The sequence below is a fragment of the Rhipicephalus sanguineus genome, chromosome 7 (assembly GCF_013339695.2).
Source record: "Rhipicephalus sanguineus isolate Rsan-2018 chromosome 7, BIME_Rsan_1.4, whole genome shotgun sequence".
NCBI lineage: Eukaryota > Metazoa > Arthropoda > Arachnida > Ixodida > Ixodidae > Rhipicephalus > Rhipicephalus sanguineus.
Genome location: NC_051182.1, coordinates 144,889,165 through 144,906,397, shown reverse-complemented (window position 1 = coordinate 144,906,397; position 17,233 = coordinate 144,889,165). Strand labels below are relative to the sequence as shown.

The following is a 17,233-nucleotide window of genomic DNA, read 5'->3' as shown; positions in this document are numbered from 1 at the left end:
CACGCTAACAATCCCTTCATCGCACTTCCTAATGCTAATGCATTAGGAGGTGCAATGATTGTCAATTGCGTGTAATATTAACGCTATAAAACAATATTATGCCAGAAATGAGCGATAGCCACGAATGCTACGACCTCTCCAACGCTGAAGCTATAGTTTCAAGGCACATATTAAACGCCACGCTAGCAGTAATTCGGGGTAGTTGATTGTTCATGGTCGCAAAAAACAGCGCATATACAATGGGCGAACACACGTAGGCGATCGCATGTCTTTTCTATCCGTTTGTCCATTGTGTACGAGCTGCTTTGTCGATCGTATATTAAACGCGTGGACTATAATTTTTCGTCGAACCGATCGGAGTCATAGGCGTGCGCAGGGTTGTCAATTAGGGGGGGGGGGGGGGGGGGCAAGTTTCACTGTAGCCGCAATGGATGAAACAAATGGGGCAGCTTCGCACTGTTCGTGCCAAGCCTGAAAGAAGTGTGGAGCTGGGATGCCTTCCTTTTATCTATTTTTCTCTTTCATTCTTCCTCTATTTCTTTGATTATTTCTCGATGTGTTTCTCTGTTTTTTTATTTTTTGTGTCTGTTCCTTTCTATCTCTATCTCTCTCCGTCTATTTCTTTCGCTGTTTTTCTATCTTCCCTTTCTTTCTATTTCTCGCTTCCTCTTTCTTTCTGTCTCTTTCTATCTCTCTATTTCTTCGTCTCTCTTTCTCTATGTCTTTATTTTTCTGTCTTGCTCTGTTTTTTTCCCCACTTTTTTGTTGTGTTTTATTCTCTCTCTTTCTGTCTATTTCTTTCTCAGTCTTTCTATTCTTTTGCGTTCTTCTCTCTATTTCTTTCTTTCTCGTTCTTCCTATCTTTCTCTCTCTCTCTCTTTCTGCACTCGTACACTCGTATAATGTATACTTACGTTATACTGTTCTTCGACCTTGAACGCTCCCCTCATGTCCTTGATGATCGAGTTGATTATCGCAAATCCGTTGAACCGGGACGAGTTGATCGGGCCAAACGTCGGCCGGTGAGTCAACTCGTAGAGCGAATCGTGCACGATGTTCGTCTCCCACAGACTTGTCCTGCGAAGCAATTACGACGAGAGAATAAAAGTCACAAGTCACCTAGACTGCCATATCAGAAAGAGCCGATTGCCTGCGAGCCCACGATCGAGAGAGCATCAATTATTGAAAAATGGTGCATACAGATACTCATATGACCGACGCACTTTCGAGGGCCGCATGTCTTTGCGTTCTCGGGCGCCGTTGGTTCTTTTAAAGACGATAGTCTTTCTTGGGGAACTTAAAACGCAGAAATTTTGGTCTGTCTGTCTGTCTGTCTGTCTTTCTGTTTTTCTGTCTGTCACTCGTTTCAACCACCCGGCAAAAGTTGAACCACTTGCCCATGGGCCAGCCATCTTGAACTGGTTTGTAGGTTCATACTTGCGTACATTGTCGATCAAAAAGCAAACATTACGCATAACTGAGGCGCAACATCACTACGTAAGTATTAGGTAGTGTGTTCCTTTACCAGAAAATGCATAGATACGTAATTGTAAATATCCTAGTTTCTTAAGCTGCGCTTAAAATGGCGGCTGCGTTGAAAATGCAAGACGGCGACGAACACCCTCTGCCACGGAAGAAGGAAACCCTCTGTACAAGCTCCTGTTTCCAGACGCTGATATCTCACGCAGCGCTCGTCTATCGTCTTTCGGCGGATTTTTTTCTTTCTTTTTTTTTTTTACAGCGAAGCTGCTGACCTCTACCCCGGAGCGGTTTCGTCTCCGGCGACTAAAAGCAAAACGCTCGCGCTCGCGTTCTCCTCCGCTAGCAGATGCGCGCGTTCCTTGCGTTTTCACCTCGCACGCTGACGAAGGGCATTCGGAGAGGTGGACAGGCGAGCCGACGCACGCGTTCGCTGTAGACTCGTGCACAACTGCAACGCCACAACTACATTTCGACCTCTGGGTGGTTTAGGGGCCATTTAACGATTGCAGGCAAACGGCATATCTCTCTTTGCAATCAGGCATACAGCATAGAGCTCAGTGTTCGTTTCAATAAAGAAGACCACAAGACAAGCATCAAAACCGCATGCTGGATGGTAAGGCGCCTGTCGACAGTGAGAACACCCTCCCACGCGTTCCAGGTAAAGATTAGGTTGCAGCTGCTTTGCACTTCACTCGAGGGCTTCGAATGACGTCAAACGGCCCTTCCTTCTCCCCGCGTGTGTTTCCCGCTTTCATGTATAAAAGAGAGACCGTCTAGCAACTCATTCAGTTCATTCAATGACTGCGATGGGTAGACTGCGGAAGTTAAAGACACCAGAAGAACAGCGTGAATACAATGCTGTACGAAAGGAACAAATTCGTCTTGCTGAAAATGGTCGTGGAACCAATCACGGTCTACCACAGAGATCACGAAGCGATTATCACTACCGATTATCACTATACGGTAATATAACCTCTCCTCCATCTCAGCATGTGTGGTGTTTGATACAGCGTCGCTGCACATTCACGTTCGCAGGGCGGGATGCCGGCCTTTTCATTTTTTTTCTTGCAGTCAAATTTACAGCGCCAACGACACTTGTCAGACAAAGAAAACTCGGCTTGAAAAAGACGCACGCCCCAAAATCAAACAGCCCTTCCCATTTACAGCTACGCTATAGAAACGCCTCCGTCGATTCGTGAAAAACTCACAGGAGTCGTATGAAGGTGGCGCCCCACATTCCGAGGTACCAGTCGGCGTGGGCGTAGCGCAAGCGTTGCACGAAGTTCACTGCATTGTCCGCCATGCTTAGGTTGTACCAGTATGTCGGGTCGTCGTAGTACAATATATGAGTCCTTCCTGAAAGAGGAAAAATACACTCTTAAAAAAGTTGTGCTTACTAACTCTGAAGTGCTCTGCACAACATTTACTACCTATGTAGTAAGTGAAGGTAGTAACTGCCAAATTCGCAACTCTACTACCATGGCACTTACTACTTACAATTATGTACTACCTACAGAATATCAAGGCTTCTACGCGAGTCGGCACACACTAACAGTAACTCAAAGCATATATATATAGCCCTACTTTGGGGTAGCAGATGTTGTACCGGTGAGCTAATCATGTACCCAGACTTACATTTGATCTTTTGCACCAGTTTTTTTTATACCTCACTACTTGTAGATACGTGTGACGAGGCGTAGCATTAAAGTGTTATTACAACATAAATAAACACACTGCAGCCGACAGAAGTAGTAATGTTTACTAACTCGTCACGTAGTCAAGTAACCGTTACTACCTCTGACACACTTTGTAGTAAGAACAATATTTACTACCTCTACAGGAGAAAATGTTGGCGAAAGGTAGTAAACGAGTTGAGGTGGTAGTAGATGCTGCAGTTACTAGCTTTTTACTACTTTTTTTAAAGAGTGCACAGTCCATAGAATGACCACTGCGAGGACAATATGGCCTCCTTTCGGTGACACAAGCCTACCATCTCTCTACATTGTTCTAAGATGGCTTGCACTGGAATCACAGAAACAGCCTTATGTTAGAGTACCAACGTAGTGGGACGCCAAGTTTGTGACGTCACGCTAGTGTTAGCAGTTCTTCGAATGCAAGTTCTTTCGTTATTCGTGCGCAGAGGGTAGAAATGTTCCACCGGCGTCGATATCGCATCCGTTATCCGCCAAACGATTATGCTGCCTTGACTTCATCAAGCCCGCCATGTTGGAGCGCATGTGCGTGAAAAACCTACCTCCGTGACGTCACATGCAACATATCGTAATAACGATTGGGGCGAAGTACTAAAGGCCCGTGTGTAGTGCGATGTCATGTCAGTGCACGTTTTAAGAACCCAGGGTAGTCGGAATTATCCGGAGCTGTCCACTATGGCACTTCTCATAGCCTGAGTCGCCTTGCATTCTAAGGGAAAAGAAAGTCATTTGACTCTCTTTTTGAGAGTGCTGGCTTGCCACGTATAAAACTCTCTTTAAATGGACACGTCAACTCTTTTGGAGATCACTATACTCTCTTCGGAGAGTCGTGCGACCCACAAGAGAGTTAACGTATCTCTTCAGAGTCATATATACGTGGCAAGCCAGGACTTTCCGATAGGAGCCTCACACACACTTTTTTTTACTTATAGTGTGGGACATTAAAGCTATAAACTAATTGATTACTCAATAACGAACTTTCTTGCATTGTAACAAAGAATCGAACCCAGGCCTTCTGCGTGTCAAGCAGGCGTTCTACCAAAAAGCCACGCCATTGCTTGAAACTGTTTCGCCAAAAGAAAAAAAAAACGTCATCTAGTGTGAGAAGTCTCGTTAACACGTGTAATATAGCGCGGAAGAATTGAGTCGCATTAGGAGTCACACTATGTGGTTTGCGCAACTAGTGAGGGGTTTAAAGGCCCACCCATTACAAATTAAGCGCTCGGGCATAATTAATATTCAGCACCAGCATCAACAAAGTGGACACCTGCGTATGTGCGCGCATTACCTTACTGATGCGTAGCGAGTATTTCGCTAATTCGTAGAATGAATGGCGATAATGGGACTGACTACTTTAGTCCTTCCCGTTATACTTAATATTATTTACTATTTTTTTATTGCTTTAACCCGTTTTAACGTAAATACTTCTGTCCTAGCTAGTAAGTAAGTACTGCCAATCTCTGATGGCTGATAAGTAGTTATGATAAGCAATACAGAGTGTAAAGATTTGGATTTCTAGAAGCAAATTTCGCTTTAATTGTACCCTGATGTCATCGTTGGTTTTACGGCTAAAAGAGCGTCTGCGTATAATACTCACGTGTCAACGTTTTCTTGGTGAAAATCAGAGGCTCGTGATTGACATTGATGGCGTAGTAGTATGCCCGGATGTAGACGTAGTCGGTGCACTGATCCGTCTTGTTCCAGATGTCGCGCGTGATGTACTCGAATACGCAGATCAGGGTGAAGTTGCCTGCGACAAGAGCCGGACGCAAGTTGAACGACCGTGGCGTTCTTTTCATTGCCTTCGAGATTGGTGCGTAAGCGATCACGGGGGCAACCTTCAGCGAATGCTCGATTCGTCACTCCGAACTGTCCCAAGTGTGCCCGCGAAGAGCGTAGATACGCCAATGCTTTTCGGGTGGAAGCCATTCTTATAGGGCATTCCTGGGCAGTCCGGGATGACAAATCGAAGACAACTTCATGGCCAACGAGGGCTGTTGCAAGCGATCACAAGGGTTTCAATGCCCGTTGTGATCCGAACTTATTTCGAAAATCAAATTTTAACAGCGAGATCAAATGTTCTCCAGAAATTTGTTACGGTACGTTCTACGTATGTCCTAGGTTGCATGTTTCGACAGGCTCAAAACGTCGCAATTACAGTATTTCAAAACAAAATGTGGGGTTTGATAAATCTACATCCGCAATAGGAGCCATCATTATTTGATTTCAACACGTCGTGCTTAATTTAGATCAAAGGTCTCAAACTCATCTGAGCTAGCGGGCCACAGTCCCCAAATTTAGTCCAACAAGGGCCAGGACAGCGAAAAAAGGCGGAGAGGGGGGAGGGGGATTTGAACAAAATGTCACTTAGCGTTGCCATTTGAAAGAATGCCTTTCCCATATTTCATATCTGGGTCATATCCGCAGGGGATTTGACGTAGGTTTCGAGAAAGAAATCGATACCAATCTGCAGATTGACTAACACTCGGAAATAGAGCTTTTGTTTTACGGTGATATTCAACACATAGTGATAGCATCCCTAGGGTGCCTCAGGAAAACAATGCTGGAGACCAGTCCCGTGTCTGTGTCTCCTCTGAAGAAAGCGTTATTATTCGCGATAGGCGAGAAAATGATGCGAATACCATTAGGCAAAGTAACAAAAGTTTATTCCTTGTGAAGCCGCGGGCCGCTAGCGGAAGGTTCGCGGGGCGCGTGTTTGAGACCCCTAATTTGGATGAAGTCCTTGAGACAAAAGGGTTTTTAGGTGAGCTAGTTGGTTCATTAACATTGTGGCAGAAGAGCGCAGACAGCGGGACGAAGAACATACAGCAACGCTGTGTCCTGTATCTTCTTCGTCCCGTTGTCTGCGCTGTTCTGCAACAATGTTCTTGAGACATGTCTTCGCTACCAGCTTCGTCAGAATCGGAACGATACTTGCACCTTCGTCCGCAATTTATTTATACGTCAATAACGAATATTTGCTGAACCACAGTGTCCGTTTGGAACACAAGACGTTTCGTAAATGGGTGCCGAGGTATTTTCCTTTCAATGTTCTATTTTCTGCGATAATAAAGGTTCGCGAGTTCGGTACTTTGTATGGCAATACACAGAGCGCCTTGTTTAGTGGGCGCGCGATGTTCTTGCTTGCAGTCCGCTACCGCTAGCATGTCAGTGACTTCCGCAGCATGCCGCCAGGGCCGCGCCACCGTATCGTTTTGTACGCGTCCCTATACCACAGTTTAGCCTGCTTCTACGGATTCTATGGGATAGCGTGTGCTTACGAAGTGGTTTCCCCGGTCGAGACGCTGAAAAAAAATAATGTAAAAACAAAAGATGAGTGGTAAATTAACGGTAAATGCAAAATAAACGCTTCGGCGTTACGTTGAACCTCTCAAGGTACGTTGTGATTTAGAGCTTCCGTTACGTCACTTCAAATATCCACCCCCTTTTAACGTAACCTCTCATTTTCATCACGTGACTTCAGGGTTGCACATAATGACCCTTCTAACACTTCTAGTACGCCACGTAATCCAATGTCCTCAATAAGGAGAACTCGCGGTCCAGCATCACAAAGTCAGAGAACGATTATTGTTGTGAAAAACAAAGGCTCCCCGAAGGGTGCAGAACTGTTTTTAGACACTAGTTCTCGAGTAATTTTTACTGCTGTAATGTGCGTACTAACATTATGCCAATGGGCGAACGCGAGCTGACAGAGCTCTTATTAATATTGTCACGTGGTTGTGACGGTGTAGAAAGAAAAGAGTAGCCGGTAAAGATGAGATGCATTATTGGGCGAACTTGTGCCCAATAAAAGAGGCAACACTCCAAGTGCACCGAAAGTGCAATCTTATCGTCGGTGGAAAGCGTCGTCTGTTGTAAATCAGTGATGTACCCTTCCAGCGTTATCGTTGGCGCTCGCGTAAACACGCGAATAATGTTCCCTAGTCGAACAATACGAAACAATCGCGAAGCTTTTCAAACATTGAATTGGCGTGCGGCGAGCGGTGCTAACAGTTTTTGCGGGTGAAACCTTATCACATCAAAATTAATAAGGGTGCGTGGCAATATTGTTCCGGGAGAGATCACATCACACGAGTGCTCGTGGCGCTGCCGAGATTATACCCTCGCCCAACTTGCACCTCTGTACTGCAAAAAAGGTGGCTTTTACACGAATGCGTGCGGTAGTTATGCGGCGTGGTTGACTCTGCTTTATACACAGGAGAGGAACAATTAACACTGTCAATTAAAAGGCGCTCCTGTAAACGCAAATCACAAAGCCCGCGAATAGATGAGAGGCATGCAGTTTGCCCAATACTGCCTTACTGTGTCGCACTCACTGAAATGGTGGTACGGCGTTGTCGTCGGCCCAGATGGAGTGGACGGTGAGGCAGGCGTTGTAGACCGCGTTGTAGACCGCGTTGTAGTCCGCGTTGTAGTCCGCGTTGTAGTCCGCGTTGTTGTCCGCGTTGTCCGCGTTGTAGTGCTTAGTGTCGAACTTGGAGTCGGTCTGGAAATCGTAAGAGTCGGAGAAGCTGGTGTTAGGGTCCTGGAACTTGGTGTCCTCGGCGGCGGAGTCCCAGGACCATGACTGGGTTGACAAAATGAACAGACTCTCACTCAGGCTCACTCGCAGGTTATTCTTGTTTGCCTGAAACAAACTCACTTGGGGTAACCAATCACGAAGGTTATAATTAGTCCGGCTTAGTCGGACACCCACAATTCAACTAAGTCTGACTTTACTCGGACCCAAGGTCTACTGAAAATTCCGGAGCCCTTACAATGTCAGTAAAATGAGGGCAAACTAAGCTTGCCGTGTACATCCCTGACCTACAACTTCCCTTTCTTTCTTTCTTTCTTTCTTTCTTTCTTTCTTTCTTTCTTTCTTTCTTTCTTTCTTTCTTTCTTTCTTTCTTTCTTTCTTTCTTTCTTTCTTTCTTTCTTTCTTTCTTTCTTTCTTTCTTTCTTTCTTTCTTTCTTTCTTTCTTTCTTTCTTAATTTCTTTCTTTCTTTCTTTGCCTCTTTCTTTCCTTCTTTCTTTACTTTCTTTCCTTCTTTCTTTCTTTGCCTCTTTCTTTCCTTCTTCTCTTTCTGTCTCTCTCTCTTTTTCTCTTTCTGTCTATCTTTCTTTCCGTAAACACGATGCCAACTGCGCCTACGCAGTTGGCATCGTGCCTAGTGACTCGCGTTCCGGCGTCGGCGCCGGAACGGGAGGACACGCGTTCATATCCAGGCAGCAATGAAATGTTGCAACGTGAAGTGACAAGTCATTTCGATTGTAGATCAGACTGCCTTATCAAAAACGGCCGATAACCGACGAGCCCACGATCGAGAGAAAATCAGTTATGGGAAAACTTCGCATACAAATACGCATGTGATCGGCGCACCTGCAAGGAGCCCCATTTCTGCATGCTCGCCGGCGCCGGATTTTTATGGCGAAAGCCTTAGATGCCTTATCAAAGGCTACAATTGACCGTCGGCGTCGGCGGCGTCGACACGAGTGATGCAAAAAAAAAAAAAACCGTCACCACGTGAAGACGTCACCGTGAAGTCACAAATCACCAAAATTTGTGACGTCATTATGGCGTCATCGTGACGCCACTATGACGTCATCACATGACATCATTGCTTCGTCAAAGTGGGCCGATCACGGAGGCCGCGCGAAACCACGTTAGGTGCAGAAAACTTCGCAGGGGGGCACGGGAGGATCAATGCGTCGACTGAGAAGAAAAAGAAGATGGCTTTCGCCTTCGAGTCGTCTTAGGCGAATGCATAAGAGACTTCGTGAGTTTTCGCGTACGACGACGACGCCACCGAAATATGCCAGTTATAAGAAGCTTCGCTTGAAAGAGTAAAGTCTGGGCAAGCAGGCTTACCTCGGTCCCGGTGTTGTAGGCAGTGCGGGGCCTGGATGTGGTGTGGTTGTTGTGGAGCTTTTCGACCCGGGAGTAACGCGTGTAGGAGCTCCAGGACCTCCCGTTGTTTGACGGCCAGGGGGTCCGGATGAAGTAGAACCTGGTCGTCCGGGCGTGGAAATGCCAGGTGTTACCTGTGGAGACACACCGGACATCCGATGAGAAGGGTCATGCAGGTTGTCCTCGCGGCGAAACCACCCGACGTACACCCGTGAGCAAAAGTATACGAGCCACGGGAGCGCGTGCCGAAATTGCCGTCTGCGCCGTCTAGTGGCGAGACGTCTGCCGTCGAGAGCATAGCTCTGGCCGCGCATTCGCCAGAGTAATGTTCCCGACAGAAGACAACTCGCCACTAGACGGCGCAGACGGCAATTTCGGCACGCGCTCCCGTGGTGCGTATACCACGGGAGCGCGTGCTCACCCTCTCACGGGTGTACGTTAAGCTATAAATTGTATAAACCTGAAGAAGGATTAGCTGCCTAGCGTTAAATTTAAGTCAGCTGCGTAATCGGTGACCCATAGCTAGAACTCTCTGTGTCTCAAGAAGATTTGTTGCTGGGCTAGTTGGTTCGTAATGCTAAAGTGCTGAGCACAAATTCGGTACGAGACGTAGAAGAGAGCACACAGCCAACTTATGGAAGCCTACTATATCAGAAAGGAAGTAAGTAGTTGTGTCAGTGATACTTCTCTAGTGCTGCGCAACAAAGAAAAGAAATTCAATGTTCTAACCTGAATTTTAATGATATCTCTGTTTTAGTGGTTATGATGGGCAGTGCGCTTGCGTATGCTGGCTGCACAGTAATCTATCTATCTATCTATCTATCTATCTATCTATCTATCTATCTATCTATCTATCTATCTATCTATCTATCTATCTATCTATCTATCTATCTATCTATCTATCTATCTATCTATCTATCTATCTATCTATCTATCTATCTATCTATCTATCTATCTATCTATCTGAAAGTTTTTTCAGAATAAAAATAGTTGCCAGTTAGCGCCTGTTTGATCCTATCTTGCTTTTTCGTGGCCAGGAGTCCGAAGAACTGGCGAAAGCAAGTTGCGTACACACGCGTGGACACTGCACCTCACGGGAATATTTTAAAACGCCTATACATTCCTGGCAATTACCTGCCAGGTCCCGTCGTTTAGCTTTGCCGCGGAGTTCTGTACGTTACGGAGATATAGAAATAAAGAGCTTGTTATACATGGGTGGGACCGCCAGGTCTTCCGGTAGTGGGACCGCCAGGTCTTCCGGTAGTGGGACCGCCAGGTCTTCCGGTAGTGGGACCGCCAGGTCTTCCGGTAGCGGGACTGCCAGGCCTTCCGGTAGCGGGACTACCAGGCCTTCCGGTAGCGGGACTACCAGGCCCTCCAGTAGCGGGACTACCAGGGCTTCCTGGAAAATGACCACCCGTTGGTCCATGATGGCTGGGCGGTGTTCTATGCGAATGACCGCCGGGGGGTTCCAGCGTATGTCCGCCCGGAGTAACAGTGCCAGGGGTCGTTGCAATAGAGCTTGGCGGTTTCGCTGCGAGTTGGAGCACCGTTAACGTTTTATGTCTACGGACGTAGTGAATGTAGAAGTCGGAGCAACGACTGTCATCTCCCTGTAGAACAATTACCGCGTAACAATTCCGTAGATCGAAAGAAGAGATTCTGTTGAGAAAACGGCTCACGCTGCTTTAAGTATGATGGGAATCTTCAAATGCCATATAAGTTTCAAGCGGAATTTTTTCGAGGAGCTCGTCTTTTTGTTAAACACAACCAAATGAATCCGAGAGACATTTAGAAAGCGCCTTCCGTCGTAGCTCAATCGGCAGAGAATCGGACGCGAAATTTGAATGTTGTGGGTTTGGATCCCACCGACGGAATGGGTGATTTTTCGCCCTCTTTAATTCATTTCAATTTACGTCATAATTACTGCCCTACAGTTAAAAGGCAACAATTAATGTCCCCTATGCTCTCCTTGGCCTAAATGTCTGTTGGATTCCTTTTCACAGGAGAGAAAATACACCTCATCTCTGGACTGTGGCACGGGAGTCCAAAGGCTGGCGTCAATGCCTCGGAAGTGCGTTTTCGGGGTGGTCACGCCTACTCACAACAGCCCAGAGGGGATTCTGGCGGCGCCCGGGGAGCCTTCCGTGAAAAGGTGTATAGGATATCACTGTGGTGAGGAATCGGTGGGACGATCCCCCATGTCACGTGGGCACCCACAGAATACAGAAAAAAAAAACACGAATACTTGATAGAAAGAAAGTTATAAACTGTTTATTCGGACGTTTTTCTAACCGATCTGCAGCTTTCTGATTGTAATTTTTTCGCACCTTCGTTGCTTTTAATTTAGGCAATTATTTTGCCTAATTAATCAAATAAACATAACGCAAAAATAATGGGACTTACTCCATGCAATAGTCAGCGATATGCATTTGGTCGCGTCGTCAAAAGTGCGTGGGCATATTTTGAAACACTGGCAAACGTTAGCTGGGGCACCCTGTATATGTATGTCTAGCCTATTCGTCCAACTATCTATAAATCAACTCTATGTAAATTCAGACAGGAGAAAGAGGGGGAAGCGTAGGCAAGGAGAGGGCGATACATATCACGTACTGTCGCAGCGCATTGTCTTTAGGGAGCCTTCATGTGTGCACGCCCCCTCCGTTTTTAAGACTGGTTACACACTACTACGACGGGGACGAACGGGTGCCGCTATAAGGAGCTTCGCCCCTAAAACAGAACATTTGGGAAGATCGTTTCATCAGTACATGAAAGTGATGTTTATCGCACCGGATAAATAACATTCAAGGGTTCGCACCCTAACTTAAAACTTTTCGATTTTGTCCTGTTATGGAGACGGTGAAAAGCTCAGCAGCCAAAGCGTTAGTCAACGGTTTAGCTCTTACTTCGCAGACTTACTGCAAGGTGAAATAAATAACCATTTAGTGCAATACAGTGGCAAGAAGATTACGTCTTTCTCGAAATTCGATCGATTGTTCATGGAGCTGTCAGCTGTTCACACACGAGTCAATGAAAATCTAGCCAAATAACTGGTGCTTGCCTTACGTTCCAGATTGAACACCACCTTACGCGTCGCTTAAGCAGTCTGATTACAGAAAATTGGAGAGGTTAATATTCCTAAGCAGACACGCGTGACCGCTTGTCAGTTGATCGACGGACGACGCCCTGTTCGCCGCTATCATTATACAGCGTGTATTGCTGTAGTTCTATTCTGATTTTCCGGCCACAAGTTCGGCCAAATAAACAGTTTCAGCCTGCAAACGCCGACTGCTGTCTTCATCGACGTCACGACCACGTGACATCTGGTGGAGGTGCTGGGTATCGATCCCAGTACCTCTCGATCTTCGACGACGCTTCGTGGAATACCAGCCCGGCGACCGTGTTTGGGTCTGGACGCCGATACGCCGACGTGGGCTCAGCGAAAAACTCCTTCGGCGATATTTCGGGCCATACAAGGTTCTTCGACGCCTCGGCGCTCTTGACTACGAGGTCATCCCGGACGGCATTACGAACTCTCAGCGACGCCGCGCACGACCTGAAGTCGTCCATGTCGTGCGCCTTAAGCCGTTTTTTGCGCGTTAGCGAACCTGGGGACTCTACTTTTCCTTTGTTATTGTAATGTATTTATGTATGCACTTGTTTTTTTTTTCTCTCTCTTCTTTGTTCTTTCACAAGCATCGGGACGATGCTTTTTTTTTTCAGAGGGGGGCAATGCCACGCCCACTTCTTGTCTTGTTTTGATGTATTCAGGTTTGACCGGCAGGAACGGTTATCAACGCTCTACGCTGTCCGCGAAGTAATGTTCTAGAAGCGTCGCGATCGTAGTAGATCAGTTTGTTAAGATTGCGCCCCGCACGCGAATGTTCCAGCTTTGTCTAGAGATTACGCCGCCACCAGCGATATTGCTGGAAAGTTCGATAGCGCCTGTATAAAAGCAGACACGCGTGACCGCTTGTCAGTTGATCGACGGACGACGCCCTGTTCGCCGCTATCATTATACAGCGTGTATTGCTGTAGTTCTATTCTGATTTTCCGGCCACAAGTTCGGCCAAATAAACAGTTTCAGCCTGCAAACGCCGACTGCTGTCTTCATCGACGTCACGACCACGTGACAATATTCCCAACAGTAATTGCAGAACGTCGAAATACATAAAGCCACTAGAGTCAACATTTGACAAACGGGATGACGTGCCTTGGGCAGCAACGAAATGAGTTTGCCTTCGGTTTTCTTAGCAGTGCGTTTAAGTACGCCTTGGTCATCATCATCATCATCATCATCATCATCAACATCATCATCAGCTTGACTGTGCCCACCGCAGGGCAAAGGCCTCTCCCATGTTTCGCCAATCAACACGGTCCTGTGTTTGCGGCCACTTCATGCCCACAAACTTCTTAAGTTCATCTTCCCACCTAACTTTCTGGTTCCCACTCGCGCACTTGCGTTCTCTTGGATGCCGGTCTATTAATCTTAATGAAACATGTTGCGGGTCTAGTTGCCGATACATTTTTACTTAAAATCTTGCAGCGTTACACTTGACGAGGAGAAGACAGAGGAGTGCATGACAGAAGGGGCGCTCTCCTGTCATGCACATCTCCGTCTTGTACTCTTAATGACCAGCGGTTATCTTGCCTACGCGCTACATGCCCTGCACATGGCCACTTGTTTTTCTTGATTTCGACTAAGATGTCGTTAATATTCATTTGATCTGACGCCCTGTTTACTCAACTCCAAACTCGAAAGTGGAGGGAGCCTGCGCGCAAAGAACCTGTGTAGTTGTGAAGGGGGATGGGGAGGGAAGGGTCACGGGACCTCAGCTGAAACGTAACGTAGGACGTAAACGTAATACTCTACCGCCGTAAAAAGAAAATCCATGTTCCACCTGGCGTTGCATAGGTGTCGCTATTCTTTTAGGTGTCACTATTTTTTTTTTTGTCGCTTTTAAGCGATCGCTTACGGCTCTTGCCTGCTTAGTGTGACCAAATCGACTGCGTTTTCACCTTAACTTGGTCACTGACCGCATCTTCATCCTTATCATGTTACCGGACCAGACGAACTTTTGTCGAACTCGTGACTACATACACAACCCCCCCGCCCCCGGCTCATCCCCCGAAAACATTTCTGGCTACGCCACTGCCCCTGTCAGTTGGTGCGTTCCATTACTCACCGTAGACGGCTAAATAGACAGCTAAGTGGACAGCGGCCATCTTAGGTCTCATTCCAATCACCGCGTAGCCGGCAAAATAGCTTCGAGAAGACGGCATCAAAGACCAAAACTATGCAGGCTAATTTGCAGTCCAAACATGATGGCGGCTCAGCGAAATGCTCAGATAGCTCGGACCTCTTCGGTATGGCAGCAGACGGTTTTCCACGCGCTCAGTTGTAAGCTAGGTTCATTTTTTAATAGACTTGAACACGTAAGAAGTTAAAAAAGGGATGATTATGTTTCTTTTTCTCAGCTTTTTGTTATCGACGCGAGGTGGCGTTATGTCGCACTGACGTCATCCACACGCGTTCCATTTCTCGGAGTACTGGGGCTCGATGCTGTCTTCCAAGCTGTCAGCGCAGACTAAGATGCCGTCCAGATTTGGACACAGCCAGTCGTTGGCCTGTGCCACGAGGAATTCATATAACTTACGTCATGCCGCGTCGTGGTTCTCACTATTTTTTTGCCATTTTGACAACTACCAGAGCCAAGGTCGACAGCGACGTGTCGCTCTACCCACGACCTCACGCGTGACGTTTCTGTTAAGGTCACGTGACACCGAGCTGTCGAAGTGCAAATGGACTCTCCGGATTGGCAACCAACAGCATCTGTAGGAACAGTTCGGGCGGATATACACATAAACTGCTGGCACATATGTGGTTCACGTAACGAAACTGCTTGTACGCTGCCGGGTCTTGTGGGCTAGCAGCTGAGAGCAACAAAGACGGAACGATAAAAAAAAACTTATCGAGAAAGCCAAAGAATGCTATCGCATTTGAAAATAAAGTTTGCCACTTACTGTTTGGGTCTTTCTTGTATGTTACGCTCATCTCATCTGCAAAGACAAATAAACATGAAAGGTTGACAGAGATGCGATGACCATAGTGAGTTCTGGCGGAGGACATTGAAAGAGCGAGTTACAAACATTGTTACGCAGAAGGATTTTCATCACGTGATGACGAAGCAGCCACCATGCTTTGCCATCGCAACTTAGTGAGGAGCCCTTTTACCTAGAGTACTGACGGACCGAAACGCGACATCGTTTTTTAATTGCGAAGCATTTCTTAGCGTACCTTTGGCACTTTGAGCGTTTCTCTGAGAGTTAGAGCAAATATTGCCCAAATGCATTTCTATCTATCTATCTATCTATCTATCTATCTATCTATCTATCTATCTATCTATCTATCTATCTATCTATCTATCTATCTATCTATCTATCTATCTATCTATCTATCTATCTATCTATCTATCTATCTATCTATCTATCTATCTATCTATCTATCTATCTATCTATCTATCTATCTATCTATCTATCTATCTATCTATCTATCTATCTATCTATCTATCTATCTATCTATCTATCTATCTAGCCACCTACGCCTGGGTGCTCTCATGATAGCCTCCTTAACTTGGTGTAGACCACGGTGTAAGAATATTCAGGTGTTGACACTGCGCGCGCCTAAGCGGCCAGAAAATGTTCGGTCGTGGGTCCGTTGAGCGGTGCGCCATCTAATGGCTCGAGGCGGAGAGCGCCCGCGAGTAGCCGAACCACGGCGGTGCCGCGTGAGCGCCGCCGCGCCCTCTCCTGTTACTCTCTCGATTTCGCCCCTCGGCGCCGCTTGGCGGATGCACATTATCCAGCAAAAGGCACAGAAAAATGCACGTTATCACCAGTATGCGCGTTGCTGTCGAGACGACTGCCCCACTTTTCGTAGCGCCCTCCAAGATGGCGCCGATGAAACTGCAAGAAACTGATAAGAACCCGAACATTATCTGGCCTTCGTTGCCTCCGCCATTAGCTCCTGCAACGCGCCGTTGCAACGGCGCATTTCCAATAGGAGAAGTGTAATGTCGTCAACGCTTTAACACAACGCGAGGTGGCGGCTTTAGCCCAAGCCTCGCTCATAGAATCCATCCATATCGAAAAATAGCTCTCAGACGCTCGCCTGCCTGTCGCACCGCGTTCCCCGCTCGCCCTGTGAGAATTAACGGCCAGGCTAGAGGGAAGACACGACGCGCATAGCGTTTCTCTTCGCGTTTCACGACGCATTGAAGGAGTGCATATCAAGTATAATAGGCGAGAGAGGCTAAACGCAGTGAGCAAGCGCAAAAGTGTTCATGACACCAAATGCTGAGGCGGAAAGGGGTCGATGGCAATTCAACACGTCAGATTCACACTGGAACTTTATAAATATTCGTACACTAAACATGAATTCGGTTTTCGGCCTATATTAAAGACAATAGAACGTCTTGACGGCATCGGCACGCGATAACGCACATGCCGCTTAACTGCTACCAGAGGCGTAGCTAGGGGGGTTGTTTGGAGAGGTTCAAATCCCCCCGAAAAAAAAAATGCTTGCGTATATATACATGCACACATACAAATGCACGCATGAACATACGCAAAGTATGGTTGAACACACCCCCCCCCCCCCCCCCCCGAAAACATTTCTGGCTACGCCCCTGGTGTTTGCTATGTGGTTCTTGATGCCATCTTTGCGCGGTATTCACCATATGCGGTGTCCAGCTATATCTTGATAGCTTCAGCTACCGCAAGGGTTAAATAATGATCATGGGCGTTGGTCGTCGGTACGGAGATGTGCCCCCAGGCGTCAACGTGGGTGCGTCCACATTAAGCGGTGCGATATCTGCCAAACAACAATAGACATTGTACAAGCCCTCATATACCAGTGTACTATTAACGATCAAGTACTTCTGTGACGATACGCTTCACGTTCATGTTATACCGATTCCTATGACGGAGGGATCAGCCGTCTTTTTTAGGATAACGTCTTTTTTAGGATAACGACTGCTACGAGCAATTGTTCGTGACTACCGCGTCATGTTGCTGCAAATATTGTCGTTAAACTTAAGGCTGGCTCTGATCTAAGTGCTATAGTAA

General features: G+C 46.8%; 1 protein-coding gene across 1 annotated transcript in view; it reads right to left on the bottom strand.

The window, feature by feature from the left end:
- Window positions 1-10,535, bottom strand: part of LOC119399108 (uncharacterized) — a 61,474-nt gene extending 50,939 nt beyond the window's left edge. The window contains exons 1-7 of the mRNA XM_049417536.1: window positions 10,329-10,535; window positions 9,068-9,240; window positions 7,532-7,782; window positions 6,476-6,499; window positions 4,792-4,944; window positions 2,691-2,838; window positions 915-1,077 (exon numbers count right to left, since the gene is read on the bottom strand). Of these exons, the coding sequence (XP_049273493.1) occupies window positions 915-1,077; window positions 2,691-2,838; window positions 4,792-4,944; window positions 6,476-6,499; window positions 7,532-7,782; window positions 9,068-9,240; window positions 10,329-10,535 (1,119 nt within the window). The remainder of the gene's footprint in view (window positions 1-914; window positions 1,078-2,690; window positions 2,839-4,791; window positions 4,945-6,475; window positions 6,500-7,531; window positions 7,783-9,067; window positions 9,241-10,328) is intronic.
- Window positions 10,536-17,233: the final 6,698 nt, after the last annotated feature.